This window comes from Oncorhynchus tshawytscha, linkage group LG16 (assembly GCF_018296145.1).
Source record: "Oncorhynchus tshawytscha isolate Ot180627B linkage group LG16, Otsh_v2.0, whole genome shotgun sequence".
Taxonomy (NCBI): Eukaryota; Metazoa; Chordata; class Actinopteri; order Salmoniformes; family Salmonidae; genus Oncorhynchus; species Oncorhynchus tshawytscha.
In genome coordinates, this window is record NC_056444.1 from 31,981,216 (window position 1) to 31,996,059 (window position 14,844).

General features: G+C 42.8%; 1 protein-coding gene across 1 annotated transcript in view; it reads left to right on the top strand.

Annotated features, from left to right (window-relative positions):
* LOC112215590 (integrin beta-1) overlaps positions 1-14,844 on the top strand; it is a 53,081-nt gene that overhangs the window by 27,359 nt on the left and 10,878 nt on the right. Inside the window, exons 2-7 of the mRNA XM_042299098.1 lie at positions 86-152; positions 12,154-12,239; positions 12,513-12,732; positions 13,205-13,375; positions 13,644-13,882; positions 14,369-14,524. Of these exons, the coding sequence (XP_042155032.1) occupies positions 86-152; positions 12,154-12,239; positions 12,513-12,732; positions 13,205-13,375; positions 13,644-13,882; positions 14,369-14,524 (939 nt within the window). The remainder of the gene's footprint in view (positions 1-85; positions 153-12,153; positions 12,240-12,512; positions 12,733-13,204; positions 13,376-13,643; positions 13,883-14,368; positions 14,525-14,844) is intronic.

Sequence of the window (14,844 nt, forward strand, 5' to 3'; positions counted from 1 at the left end):
ATGCCTTCTATGGTACTGAAATGTAAACAAAACACAGTATTCACCTCCATCTTTACTGTATCCCCACACATTTTCTTTTTTTCAGATGGACCTGAAACTACTTCTGATTTCAACGTTGTTAGGAGTCATTTGTTACAGCAGTGCTCAGCAAGGTAAGATTATTCTCCATCTTATCTCAAGTTTCTGATTTACTTACTGTAACTTCCACCTTGTTAGACCAAATCAACCCTCAACAGTAACACCAGTATTCTGTATCTGTACACTGACTACACAGTACATCATCTAATCATAATATATTTCTACTAAACCGCATCATAAATGACCAGAATAGTGATTAACTGCCTGATGTCCTGTAAGGGTGAGCCGACCCCAACTGAGCATGCTGCTGTAATGTAATGATGTCATTAGCCAAAAGAAGAAGCAGCTCCACCTACACTGTAAACCCCAAGACATTTTTACTCAAATACTTCAAGTAAGTTGATCTCAAAGTCAATGAAAAGTCATTATTTCTTGAAAATGTTTAAGTTGTCCTGACTCAACTAAACAAGGCAACAGTAAACGTGTCGTCCCCCATGAATGATACAGCACCCCACTTTGAACAAATTGAGATTGTGTGTGACTAACAAATTTCTGTTAATTACTATAGCTCCCGCCTTGGGCCAATCGGTGTAATTTTGTAAATGCCGTATTTCTATGGCTAGACACATCATTCACCCAAGTTTTGTCACCAGTGCTGTCTGAGATATCGAGTATGACGTACGAACGAACAGACGCAGACAGATCCACAGTTCCCTCCCCGATTTCATCGTGGGGGACAATGGGAAGTCACATCAATTTTTAAAGTTATGATAACAAATGAACTTTTTCCCCAGCATGCTCTACTGCAGGTAGATACAAAAACATATGTAATATCTGTGTTTTTGCATGTACATTGAGGGATTGATTGATTAATTTTATGCTGCACAAAGATAAATGATAGAGAGATATACAGTGCCTTTCGAAAGTATTCAGATCCCTTGACTTTTTCCACATTTTGTAGGTTACAGCCTTACTCTCAAATTGATTAAATAGTTTTTTTCCCTCATTTATCTACACACAATACCCCATAATGACAAAGCAAAAACATGTTTGTATAAATGTTTGCTAATTTATTCAAAGTAAAAGAATATATATTATATTTACATAAGTTCATTTACATATTGCTCTGACATGCACTCTCAACTGTGGGACCTTGTATAGACAAGTGTGTTCCTTTCCAAATCATGTCCAATCAATTGAATTTACCACAGATGGACTCTAATCAAGTTGTAGAAACATCTCAACGATGTTCAATGGAAACAGGATGCACCTGAGCTTAATTTCGAGTCTCGTGGCAAAGGGTCTGAATACTTATGTAAGTAAGGTATTTCTGTTTTTTATTTGTAATACATTTGCTAACATTTCTACGAACATGTTTTCACTTTGTCATTATAGGGTATTGTGTGTAGATTGCTGATGATCTTCTTTTTTTAAATCCATTTTTAGAATAAGGCTGTAATGTAAATGTTGAAACAGTTAAGGGGTCTGAATACTTTCCGAAGGCACTATGTAATTGTATACAAATGTAAGCAAGGTTTGAAATGATTAAGTTTTAGTAAAATATTATATCAGTCTTGCAGTCAATTTGCAGTATAAAAAATATTTTAAAATATGTTCTGGCCCTCTGATCATCCTCTCAAAAATAAAATCGTCCCAATGCTGAACTATTTGATGAACCCTGCCTTCAAATCAAATCAAACGTTATTTGTCACATTCACCGAATACAACAGGTGCAATGCTGTGAATTGCTTACTTACAAAGCCCTTAACAAACAGTGCAAATCAAGAAAGCGTTCAGAAAATATTTACCAAATAAACTAAAGTAAAAAATAATTAAATGTAACACAATAAAATATCAATAATGAGGCTATATACAAGGGATACCAGTACCGAGTCAATGTGCGGAGGAACACGTTAGTCGAGGTCATTTGTATATATAGGTAGGGGTAAAGTGACTATGCATAGATAATACGTAGCGAGTAGTAGCAGTGTAAAAACTAATGGGGGGGTGTCAATGTAAATAGTCTGGGTGGCCGTTTGATTAATTGTTCAGCGGTCTTCTGGCTTGGGGGTAGAAGCTGTTAAGGAGCCTTTTAGATCTAGACTTGGCACTCCGGTACCGCTTGCTGTACGGTAGCAGAGAGAACAGTTTATGACTTGGGTGACTGGAGTCTTTGACAATTATTTGGGCTTTCCACTGACACCGCGTAGCATATTCAATGGGAAGAAAAAGTATGTGAACCCTTTAGAATTACCTGGATTTCTGCATAAATTGGTCATAAAATTATATCTGATCTTCATTTAAGTCACAACTATAGACAAACACAGTCTGCTTAAACTAATAACACACAAACAATTCAAATTGTTCATGTTTTTATTGAACACGCTGTGTTAACATTCTCATTGCAGGTTGGAAAAAGAATGTGAACCCTTGGATTTAATAACAGGTTGACCCTCCTTTGGCAGCAATAACATCAACCAAACATTTTCTATAGTTGCGGATCAGACCTCCACAACAGTTAGGAGGAATTTTGGACAATTCCTCTTTACAAAACTGTTTCAGTTCCACAATATTCTTGGGATTTCTGGTGTGAACTGCTCTCTTTATGACATGACACAGTATCTCAATCGGGTTGAGGTCAGAAATTACCGGGCCACTCCTGAATGAGTATTTTCTTCTGTTGAAGCCATTCTGTTGTTGATTTACTTCTGTCTTTTGGGTTGTTGTCCTGTTGCATCACCTAACTTCTGTTGAGCTTCAATGCAAAATGTCTTGATTAACTTGGGAATTCATTTTTCAGTCGACGATAGCAAGCTGTCCAGGTCCTGAGGCAGCAAAGCCGCCCCAAACCATGATACTCCCTCTACCATAGTTTACAGTTGGGATGAGGTTTTGATGTTGGTGTGCTGTGCCTTTTTTTTCTCCACACATAGTGTTGTGTGTTCCTTCCAAAAAACACAACTTTAGTTTCATCTGTCCACAGAATATTTTGCCAGTACCTCTGGAACATCCAGGAGCTCTTTTGCGAACTTCAGATGTGCAGCAATGTTTTTTTTGGACAGCAGTGGCTTCTTCCATGGTGTCCTCCCATGAACACCATTCTTGTTTAGTGTTTAACATATTGTAGACTCGTCAACAGAGACGTTAGCATCTTCCAGAGATTTCTGGAAGATCTTTAGCTGACACTCTAGGATTCTTCTTAACCTCATTGATCATTCTGCACTGTGCTCTTGCAGTCATCTTTGCAGGACGACCACTCCTAGGGAGAGTAGCAACAGTGCTGAAATTTCCACCTATAGGCAATTTGACTGACTTTTAAAGATACTTTTGTAACCCTTTCCAGCTTTATGCAAGGCAACAATTCTTAATCTTAATCGTAGAGATCTCTTTTGTTTGAGGCATGGTTCACATCAGGCAATGCTTCTTGTGTATAGCAAACTCAAATTTTGTGAGTGTTTTTTATCGGCCAGGGCAGCTCTAACCAAAATCTCCAATCTCATGTCATTGTTTCGACTCCAGGTTAGTTGACTCCTGACTTCAATTAGCTTTTGGAGAAGTCATTAGTCTAGGGGTTCACATACTTTTTCCAACCTACACTGTGAATGTTTAAATTATGCATTCAATATAGACTAGAAAAATACAATAATTTGTGTGTTATTAGTTCAAGCACCCTGTGTTTGTCTATTGTTGAGACTTAGATGATCAGATAAAATTTTGTCAAATTTATGCAGATATCCAGGTAATTTCAAAGGGTTCACATACTTTTTCTTGCCACTGCAGGTCCTAGATGGCAGGAAGCTTGGCCCCAGTGATGTACTGAGCCGTACGCACTACCCTCTGTACCACCTTACGGTCAGATGCCGAGCAGTTGCCATACTAGGCGGTGATACAATCGGTCAGGATGCTCTCGATGGTACAGCTGTAGAACTTTTTGAGGATCTGGGGACCCATGCCAAATCTTTTCAGTCTCCTGAGGGGGAAAAGGTGTTGTCGTGCTCTCTTCACGACTGTTTGGTGTGTTTGGACCATGATAGTTTGTTAGTGATGTGGGCACCAAGGAACTTGAAACTCTCGAGTCGCTCCACTACAGCCCTGTCGATGTTAATTGGGGCCTGTTTGGCCCACATTTTCCTGTAGTCCACAATCAGCTGCTTTGTGTTGCTCACATTGAGGGAGAGGTTGTTGTCCTGACACCACACTGCCAGGTCTTATTGTTGTCGGTAATCAGGTCTACCACGGTTGTGTTGTCAGCAAACTTAATAATGGTGTTGGAGTCACGCAGTCGTGGGTGAACAGGGAGTACAGAAGGGGACTAAGCACGCACCTCTGAGGGGCTCCAGTGTTGAGGATCAGCGTGGCAGACATGTTGTTGCCTACCCTTACCGCAGGGGGCAGTCCGTCAGGAAGTCTAGGATCCAGTTGCAGAGGGAGGTGTTTAGTCTCAGGGTCCTTAGCTTAGTGATGAGCTTTGAGGGCACTATGGTGTTGAATGCTGAGCTGTAGTCAATGAACAGCATTCTCACATAGGTGTTCCTTTTGTCCAGGTGGGAAAGGCGGTGTGGAGTGCGATTGAGATTGCGTCATCTGTGGATCTGTTGGGGCGGTATGCAAATTGGAGTGGGTCTAGAGTATCCAGGATGATGTTGTTGATGTGAGCCATGACCAGCCTTTCAAAGCACTTCATGGCTACCAACGTGAGTAATCATTTAGGCAAGTTACCTTCTCTTCCTTGGGCGCAGGGACTATGGTGGTCTGCTTGAAACATGTAGGTATTACAGACTCAAATCAAATCAAAGTTTATTTGTCACGTGCGCCGAATACAACAGGTCTAGTAGACCTTACAGTGAAATGCTTACTTACAGGCTCTAACCAATGGTGCGGGAAAAAAAAGGTATGTGTGTGTGTAGGTAAGTAAGTAAAGAAATAAAACAACAGTAAAAAGACATTTGAAAAAAAGAGTACCAAGGCTATATACAGACACCTGTTAGTCAGGCTTATTGAGGTAGTATGTACATGTAGGTATTGTTAAAGTGACTATGTATATATGATAAACAGAGAGTAGCAGAAGCGTAAAAGAGGGGTTGGCGGGTGGTGGGACACAATGCAGATAGCCCGGTTAGCCAATGTGCGGGAGCACTGGTTGGTCGGGCCAATTTAGTTATTATGTACATGAATGTATAGTTAAAGTGACTATGCATATAAGATAAACAGAGAGTAGCAGCAGTATAAAAGAGGTGTTGGGGGGCACACAATGCAAATAGTCCGGGTAACCATTTGGTTACCTGTTCAGGAAGTCTTATGGCTTGGGGGTAAAAACTGTTGAGAAGCCTTTTTGTCTTAGACTTGGCACTCCGGTACCGCTTGCCATGTGGTAGTACAGAGAACAGTCTATGACTGGGGTGGCTGGGGTCTTTGACAATTTTTAGGGCCTTCCTCTGACACCGCCTGGTGTAGAGGTTCTGGATGGCAGGCAGTTTAGCCCCAGTGATGTACTGGGCCGTACGCACTACCCTCTGAAGTGCCTTGCGGTCAGAGGCTGAGCAATTGCCGTACCAGGCAGTGATGCAACCGGTCAGGATGCTCTCGATGGTACAGCTGTAGAACTTTTGAGGATCTGGGGACCCATGCCAAATCTTTTCAGTCTCCTGAGGGGGAAAAGGTGTTGTCGTGCTCTCTTCACGACTGTTTGGTGTGTTTGGACCATGATAGTTTGTTAGTGATGTGGGCACCAAGGAACTTGAAACTCTCGAGTCGCTCCACTACAGCCCTGTCGATGTTAATTGGGGCCTGTTTGGCCCACATTTTCCTGTAGTCCACAATCAGCTGCTTTGTGTTGCTCACATTGAGGGAGAGGTTGTTGTCCTGACACCACACTGCCAGGTCTTATTGTTGTCGGTAATCAGGTCTACCACGGTTGTGTTGTCAGCAAACTTAATAATGGTGTTGGAGTCACGCAGTCGTGGGTGAACAGGGAGTACAGAAGGGGACTAAGCACGCACCTCTGAGGGGCTCCAGTGTTGAGGATCAGCGTGGCAGACATGTTGTTGCCTATCCTTACCGCAGGGGCAGTCCGTCAGGAAGTCTAGGATCCAGTTGCAGAGGGAGGTGTTTAGTCTCAGGGTCCTTAGCTTAGTGATGAGCTTTGAGGGCACTATGGTGTTGAATGCTGAGCTGTAGTCAATGAACAGCATTCTCACATAGGTGTTCCTTTTGTCCAGGTGGGAAAGGCGGTGTGGAGTGCGATTGAGATTGCGTCATCTGTGGATCTGTTGGGGCGGTATGCAAATTGGAGTGGGTCTAGAGTATCCAGGATGATGTTGTTGATGTGAGCCATGACCAGCCTTTCAAAGCACTTCATGGCTACCAACGTGAGTAATCATTTAGGCAAGTTACCTTCTCTTCCTTGGGCGCAGGGACTATGGTGGTCTGCTTGAAACATGTAGGTATTACAGACTCAAATCAAATCAAAGTTTATTTGTCACGTGCGCCGAATACAACAGGTCTAGTAGACCTTACAGTGAAATGCTTACTTACAGGCTCTAACCAATGGTGCGGGAAAAAAAAGGTATGTGTGTGTGTAGGTAAGTAAGTAAAGAAATAAAACAACAGTAAAAAGACATTTGAAAAAAAGAGTACCAAGGCTATATACAGACACCTGTTAGTCAGGCTTATTGAGGTAGTATGTACATGTAGGTATTGTTAAAGTGACTATGCATATATGATAAACAGAGAGTAGCAGAAGCGTAAAAAGAGGGGTTGGCGGGTGGTGGGACACAATGCAGATAGCCCGGTTAGCCAATGTGCGGGAGCACTGGTTGGTCGGGCCAATTTAGTTATTATGTACATGAATGTATAGTTAAAGTGACTATGCATATAAGATAAACAGAGAGTAGCAGCAGTATAAAAGAGGTGTTGGGGGGGCACACAATGCAAATAGTCCGGGTAACCATTTGGTTACCTGTTCAGGAGTCTTATGGCTTGGGGGTAAAAACTGTTGAGAAGCCTTTTTGTCTTAGACTTGGCACTCCGGTACCGCTTGCCATGTGGTAGTACAGAGAACAGTCTATGACTGGGGTGGCTGGGGTCTTTTGACAATTTTTAGGGCCTTCCTCTGACACCGCCTGGTGTAGAGGTTCTGGATGGCAGGCAGTTTAGCCCCAGTGATGTACTGGGCCGTACGCACTACCCTCTGAAGTGCCTTGCGGTCAGAGGCTGAGCAATTGCCGTACCAGGCAGTGATGCAACCGGTCAGGATGCTCTCGATGTTGCAGCTGTAGAACCTTTTGAGGATCTCAGGACCCATGCCAAATCTTTTTAGTTTCCTGAGGGGGAATAGGCTTTGTCGTGCCCTCTTCACGACTGTCTTGATGTGTTTGGACCAATCTAGTTTGTTGTTGATGTGGACACCAAGGAATTTGAAGCTCTCAACCTGCTCCACTACAGCCCCATCGATGAGAATGGGGACGTGCTCGGTGCTCCTTTTCCTGTAGTCCACAATCATCTCCTTAGTCTTGGTTACGTTGAGGGATAGGTTGTTATTCTGGCACCACCCGGCCATGTCTCTGACCTCCTCCCTATAGGCTGTCTCGTCGTTGTCGGTGATCAGGCCTACCACTGTTTTGTCATCAGCAAACTTAATGATGGTGTTGGAGTCGTGCCTGGCCATGCAGTCGTGGGTGAACAGGGAGTACAGGAGGGGACTGAGCACGCACCCCCGGGGAGCTCCAGTGTTGAGGATCAGCGTGGCAGATGTGTTGCTACCTACCATCACCACCTGGGGGCGGCCTGTCAGGAAGTCCAGGATCCAGTTGCAGAGGGAGGTGTTTAGTCCCAGGATCCTTAGCTTGGTGATGAGCTTTGAGGGTACTATGGTGTTGAATGCTGAGCTGTAGTCAATGAACAGCATTCTCACATAGGTGTTCCTTTTGTCCAGGTGGGAAAAGGCAGTGTAGAGTGCAACAGAGATTGCATCATCTGTGGATCTGTTTTGGTGGTATGCAAATTGGAGTGGATCTAGGGTTTCTGGGATAATGGTGTTGATGTGAGCCATGACCAGCCTTTTGAAGCACTTCATGGCTATGGACGTGAGTGCTATGGGTCAGTAGTCATTTAGGCAGGTTGCCTTTGTGTTCTTGGGCACAGGGACTATGGTGGTTTGCTTGAATCATGTTGGTATTACAGACTCAATCAGGGACATGGTGAAAATGTCAGTGAAGACACCTGCCAGTTGGTCAGCACATGCCCGGAGCACACGTCCTGGTAATCTGTCTGGCACCGCAGCCTTGTGTATGTTGACCTGTTTTAAAGGTCTTACTCACGTCGGCTATGATCACACAGTCGTCCGGAACAGCTGATGCTCTCATTCATGCCTCAGTGTTGCTTGCTTCGAAGCGAGCATAGAAGTGATTTAGCTCATCTGGTAGGCTCGTGTCACTTCCCTTTGTCGTCTGTAATAGTTTGCAAGCCCTGCCACATCCGACGAGCGTCGGAGCCGGTGTAGTATGATTCAATCTTAGCCCTGTATTGATGCTTCAGTATTTTTGGGCGCCAATTTATTTAACTAGGCAAGTCAGTTAAGAACACATTCTTATTTTGAATGACGGCCTAGGAACGGTGGGTTAACTGCCTCGTTCAGGGGCAGAACGACAGATTTTCACCTTGTCGGCTCGGGGGATTCAATCTTGCAACCTTACAGTTAACTAGTCCAACGTAATAACAACCTGCCTCTCTCTCGTTGCACTCCATAACAGGAGACTGCCTGTTACGTGAATGCAGTAAGCCAAGGTAAGTTGCTAGCTAGCATTAAACTTATCTTATAAAAAACAATCAATCATAATCACTAGTTAACTACACATGGTTGATGATATTACTAGATATTATCTAGCGTGTCCTGCGTTGCATATAATCTGACTGAGCATACAAGTATCTAAGTATCTGACTGAGCGGTGGTAGGCAGAAGCAGGCGCTTAAACATTCATTCAAACAGCACTTTCGTGCGTTTTGCCAGCAGCTCTTCGTTGTGAGTCAAGCATTGCGCTGTTTATGACTTCAAGCCTAACAACTCCCGAGATGAGGCTGGTGTAACCGAAGTGAAATGGCTAGCTAGTTAGCGCGCGCTAATAGCGTTTCAAACATCACTCGCTCTGAGCCTTCTAGTAGTTGTTCCCCTTGCTCTGCATGGGTAATGCTGCTTCGATGGGGGCTGTTGTCGTTGTGTTGCTGGTTCGAACCCAGGTAGGAGTGAGGAGAGGGACGGAAGCTATACTGTTACACTGGCAATACTAAAGTGCCTATAAGAACATCCAATAGTCAAAGGTTAATGAAATACAAATAGTATAGAGGGAAATAGTCCTATAATTCCTATAATAACTACAACCTAAAACTTCTTACCTGGGAATATTGAAGACTCATGTTAAAAGGAACCACCAGCTTTCATATGTTAATATGTTCTGAGCAAGGAACGTTAGCTTTCTTACATAGCACATATTGCACTTTTACTTTCTTCTCCAACACTTTGTTTTTGCATTATTTCAACCAAATTGAACATGTTTCATTATTTACTTGAGGCTAACTTGATTTTATTTATGTTTTTATATTAAGTTAAAATAAGTGTTCATTCAGTATTGTTGTAATTGTCATTATTACAAATAAATTTAAAAAATGGCCGATTATCGGCTTTTTTGTTCCTCCAATAATCATTATCGGTATCGGCGTAGAAAAATCATAATCGATCGACCTCTTGTATGTATGTACAGTCACTGTGGGGACGACGTCCTCAATGCACTTATTGATAAAGCCAGTGACTAATGTGGTGTATTCCTCAATGTCATCGGAAGAATCCCGGACTCGGTCAGGGAGAGATTGAAAATGTCAGTGAAGACACTTTCCAGTTGGTCCGCGCATGCTTTGAGTACACGTCCTGGTAATCCCTCTGGCTCTGCAGCTTTGTGAATGTTGACCTGTTTAATAAAGGTATTTTTCACATCGGCTACCGAGAGCCAGAACAGCTGGTGCTCTCATTTATGCTTTAGTGTTGCTTGCCTCGAAGCAAGCATAACAGGCATTTAGCTCGTCTGTTAGGCTCGCATCTGTAATAGTTTTCAAGCCCCACCACATCTGAGAAGTGTTTGAATCCTATTACACCGGCTCTATCTTAAACCTGTATTGATGCTTTGCCTGTTTGATGATTTGTCTGAGGGCGTAGCGGGATTTCTTATAGGCGTACGGATTAATGTCCCGCTCCTTGAAAGCGGCAGCTCTAGCCTTTAGCTCGATGCGGATGTTGCCTGTAATCCATGGCTTCTGGTTGGGATATGTATGTACGGTCACTGTGGGGACGTCGTCGTCGCTGCACTTATTGATGAAGCCGATGATTGCGGTGGTATACTCCTCAATGCCATTGGCTGAATCCCGGAACATATTCCAGTCTGTGCTATCAAAACAGTCCAGTAGCGTAGCATCCAATTCATCTGACCACCTCCGTATTGGTACTGTCATTGGTCATTGGTACTTCCTGCTTTAGTTTTTGCTTGTAAGCAGGAATAAGAAGGATATAATTATGGTGAGATTTGACAAATGGAGGGCGAGGGAGAGCGTTGTATGCTTCTCTGTGTGTGGAGTAAATGTGGTCTAGAGTTGTTTTTCCTCTGGTTGCACATGTGAGATGCTGGTAGACATGAGGTAAAACGGATTTAAGTTTGCCTGCATTAAAGGCCCCTGCCACTAGGAGCGCTGCTTCTGGGTGAGCATTTTCTTGTTTACTTATGGCCTTATACAGCTGGTTGAGTGCAGTCTTAGTGCCAGCATCGGTCTGTGGTGGTAAATAGATGGCTACAAATAATATAGATGAGAACTCTCTTGGTAGATAGTGTGGTCTACAGCTTGTCATAAAGTATTTTACCTCATGCAAGCAATACCTCGAGACTTCTTTAATATTAGGCATTGTGCACCAGCTGTTATTGACAAATAGACACGCACCCCCGCTCCTCGTCTTCCTAGACGTAGCTTCTCTGTCCTGCCGATGCATGGAAAAATCTGCCAGCCGTATATTATCCGTGTCGTCGTTCAACCTCGACTCGGTGAAACATAAGATAATACAGTTTTTCATGTCCTGTTGGTAGGACAGACTTGATCGTATATCATTCATTTTGTTTTCCAATGATTTCATGTTGGCCAATAGAACGGATGGCAGTGGAGGTTTACTCACTCGCCTACGAATTCTCAGAAGGCAGCCTGACCTCCGCCCCCTTTTTCGCTGTCTTTTCTTCACGTTCCCGAGAAAGCAGTATGTCCTTCGCGTCAGCCATGGAAAAAATCTTTGTTCAGTTCGAGGTGAGTAATCGCTGTTCTGATGCCCAGAAGTTATTTTCAGTCATAAGAGACGGTAGCAGCAACATTATGTACAAAATAGGTAACAACGCCAAAAAAACAACGCCAAAACAACGCCAAAAAAATACCAAAATAGCACAGTTGGTTAGAAGCACGTAAAACGGCAGCCATCTCCTCCGGCGCCATTCTATAAATCTGAGTTATGTAATGTATTGTCATAAAGAGTTTAATTATAATGATAACATTCACCTAGGAACTCACTTGGTGAAGGCCAGAGGACTCACTCGAAAAGGCAAGGCACACTGGGAAATTATATTGGAGGCGTGGCTTAGTGGGGGCATTGCAACATTTTTTCAAGCTGATACAACTCAAATCTGAACCCCCCTACAGATAACAGTTACTCTATTGGTTTGAGTAATGACTACAAATCACTTTCAGTAACTGTACTCAGATATATTAAGTGCAACAGGTTTCCTCAAAAGTTGAGTAATGACATCACACTGGGGTTTACAGTGTATGTTTCTTTGAGCATTTCTTTGAGCATAGTAGTGCTCAAAGAAAGACATCATGGAACTATGGAACAGTGGAATATTCCATTCTGTCTCTGGCTCAATTTACTGTTCTCTCTGAGCCACACAGTTTTCCAAATTACACAATGTGTACACTCTGGCTTATTACCTGGTTAGGTTTTAGGAGTCTATGATGAGTTTGCTTCTTTTCAACCTTTGTTTTTCCATTCCATTCCAGAAGGGAACGAGTGCATCAAGGCTAATGCCAAATCCTGTGGGGAGTGTATTCAAGTGGGAGCGAAATGTGGCTGGTGCATGGACCCAGTACGTGGATATGAATTTGCCAATAACATTGTTGCTGCGTTGATGCTAAACAACCTTAATATCAACTGACTCAGCGTTCCAACTTTAAAAATCTAAACTGTTCTTTGGAATTTTAAACACTAGTGTGTCGGGCAATATTTTTTGTAACCTTTATAACCTGCTTGGGAGAGTAGGAAATACATTTTCAGAAAATAAGGACCTTACATTTTGGGTGGATTCCCTCTGAGTGCCATAATGCAATGTTTCATAATACTTATACCTCCTCTCTCCCAGGGGTTCCTGAAGCAGGGTGAGGCCACATCGACCCGCTGTGACGAGCTGGAGTCCCTGAGGAAGAGAGGTTGTAGCTCCACCAAGGTAGAGAACCCCCGAGGCAGCCAACGGGCCCTGAAGAACAAGGCTGTGACCAACCGCAACAAGGGAGAAGGAAAACTCCGACCAGAGGACATCACACAGGTCCAGCCACAGAAACTCACCCTCAGCCTCAGATCTGGTAAAAGCTTAAATGGAACTGTAATTTTTAAATGGGATGCGTCCCGAATGGAGCCCGTTTCACTATTTAGTGCACTACTTTTAGCTCTAGTCAAAAGTGGTGCCTTATGTTAGGAATTGGTTGTCATTAGGGATGTAGTCTTAGTTAACTTTGCTTCAGCCAAAACATCTTGTTTGACAACCATTGTTGATGCAGCGTTGCTGGGGGTCTTTTTTGTTTATCCTGCTGTTCCTCCGTGGTCTTTCACTGTTATCTTGATTAGTTACAGTAGCCTACATTTTCTTTGAGTGTTTTAGCTATTATGATTTGGAAGGAGTGTTCCTTATACTCTTTCCTGTGAAGGCCAGCACCTTATTTGACAGGGAAGGTGCACATGAATCAAGATTTCAGTGTTCACATCAATGTAAATATGCCAGAGTTAGCAAGTCAGTAGTCCCCGGCTTAACCTTGCCCAATTGTCTGTGTACTGCAGGTGAACCCCAGTCTTTTAACCTGAAGTTCAAACGGGCCGAGGATTACCCCATTGACCTCTACTACCTGATGGACCTGTCCTACTCCATGAAGGACGATCTGGAAAACGTCAAGAACCTGGGAACACATCTGATGCTGGAGATGTCAAAGATCACGACTGATTTTAAAATCGGTGAGCTTGAGAATCAGCCTGGTTGTATGAGGACTGAGGATGTTTATATTTATTTGAACATCTTCTCCACTTCAAATTGATCTCTTCTGCTTTTCAGTTCAGGTTGGGTGCATATTGCAGTTACACTGTACTACAATACCCATAATGCCATGTGTAAGATAACCGGTTTGATCTTAGTAAAGATGTTTTGAAGCTAACAAATTGGTGTCCCGTCTCCTTAACTATACAGTTTATATATGAGATGGATATCTTCTTCTTCTTCTTCTAGGTTTTGGTTCCTTTGTAGAAAAGACAGTGATGCCTTACATTAGCACCACGCCAGCCAAGCTGCTGAACCCCTGTACTGGGGACCAGAACTGCACAAGTCCCTTCAGCTACAAGAACGTCCTGAAGCTGACCAGCAATGGACAGGAGTTCAATACCCTGGTGGGACAACAGCATATCTCTGGAAACCTGGACTCACCAGAGGGAGGCTTCGATGCCATCATGCAAGTGGCTGTGTGTGGTGTAAGTAATATGTTTTTATATCATATTTAGGGATAGTTTCCCGGACATAGATCAAGCCTAGTCCAGGACTGAAAAGATTTCTCCATTGAGCTTACTTTATACTCCAGGACTAGGCTTGATATCTGTCCAGAAAACCAGCCCATAAAGTTCCAATAATACTTTTATCAGGGCTTTATATTGACTTTCTCATGGTACCAGACCTCAAGACCCTATTCTCTTTTGAGAATGGCTGGAGTCAAGGCTTAATGTGTATATGCTTAGAGAAGGCCTTTTTCTAAAACGTTTGAACGTTCATTCACTCTAGGGTGCTAAACTGCTATTTTAAGAGGGTAACCTCTCACATAGTTGTTCATAGTTTTTGATATATACTTCCTGAATCTTTTGTAAGTCTTGTAATTTTGTTCTCTGGTATTTCTGTAGGCTGTGTCCATTTTCTGTATGTGGTTAATTTTGACATGTTTTAATAGTCCTCCCTCCCTTCCCCAGGAGCACATTGGCTGGAGGAACGTCACCCGTCTGCTGGTGTTCTCCACTGACGCTGGCTTCCACTTTGCTGGAGATGGGAAACTGGGAGGGATAGTTTTGCCCAACGATGGGAAATGTCACCTGGAGAACAACATGTACACAATGAGCCACTACTATGTATGTATAATTATGCATTATAGTAATGCACTATGTAGTATAATAATGCACTGTAGTACAATAATGCCCTATGTAGTATAATAATACACTATGCATTATAGTAATACACTATGTAGTATAATAATACACTATGCACTATAATCATGCACTATAATAATGCACTGTAGTTTAGTAATACACTATGCAGTATAATAATACACTATGCAGTATAGTAATACACTATGTAGTATAATAATACACTATGCAGTATAATAATGCACTATGTAGTATAATAATACACTATGTAGTATAATCATGCACTCCTATGTACTGCATGTATT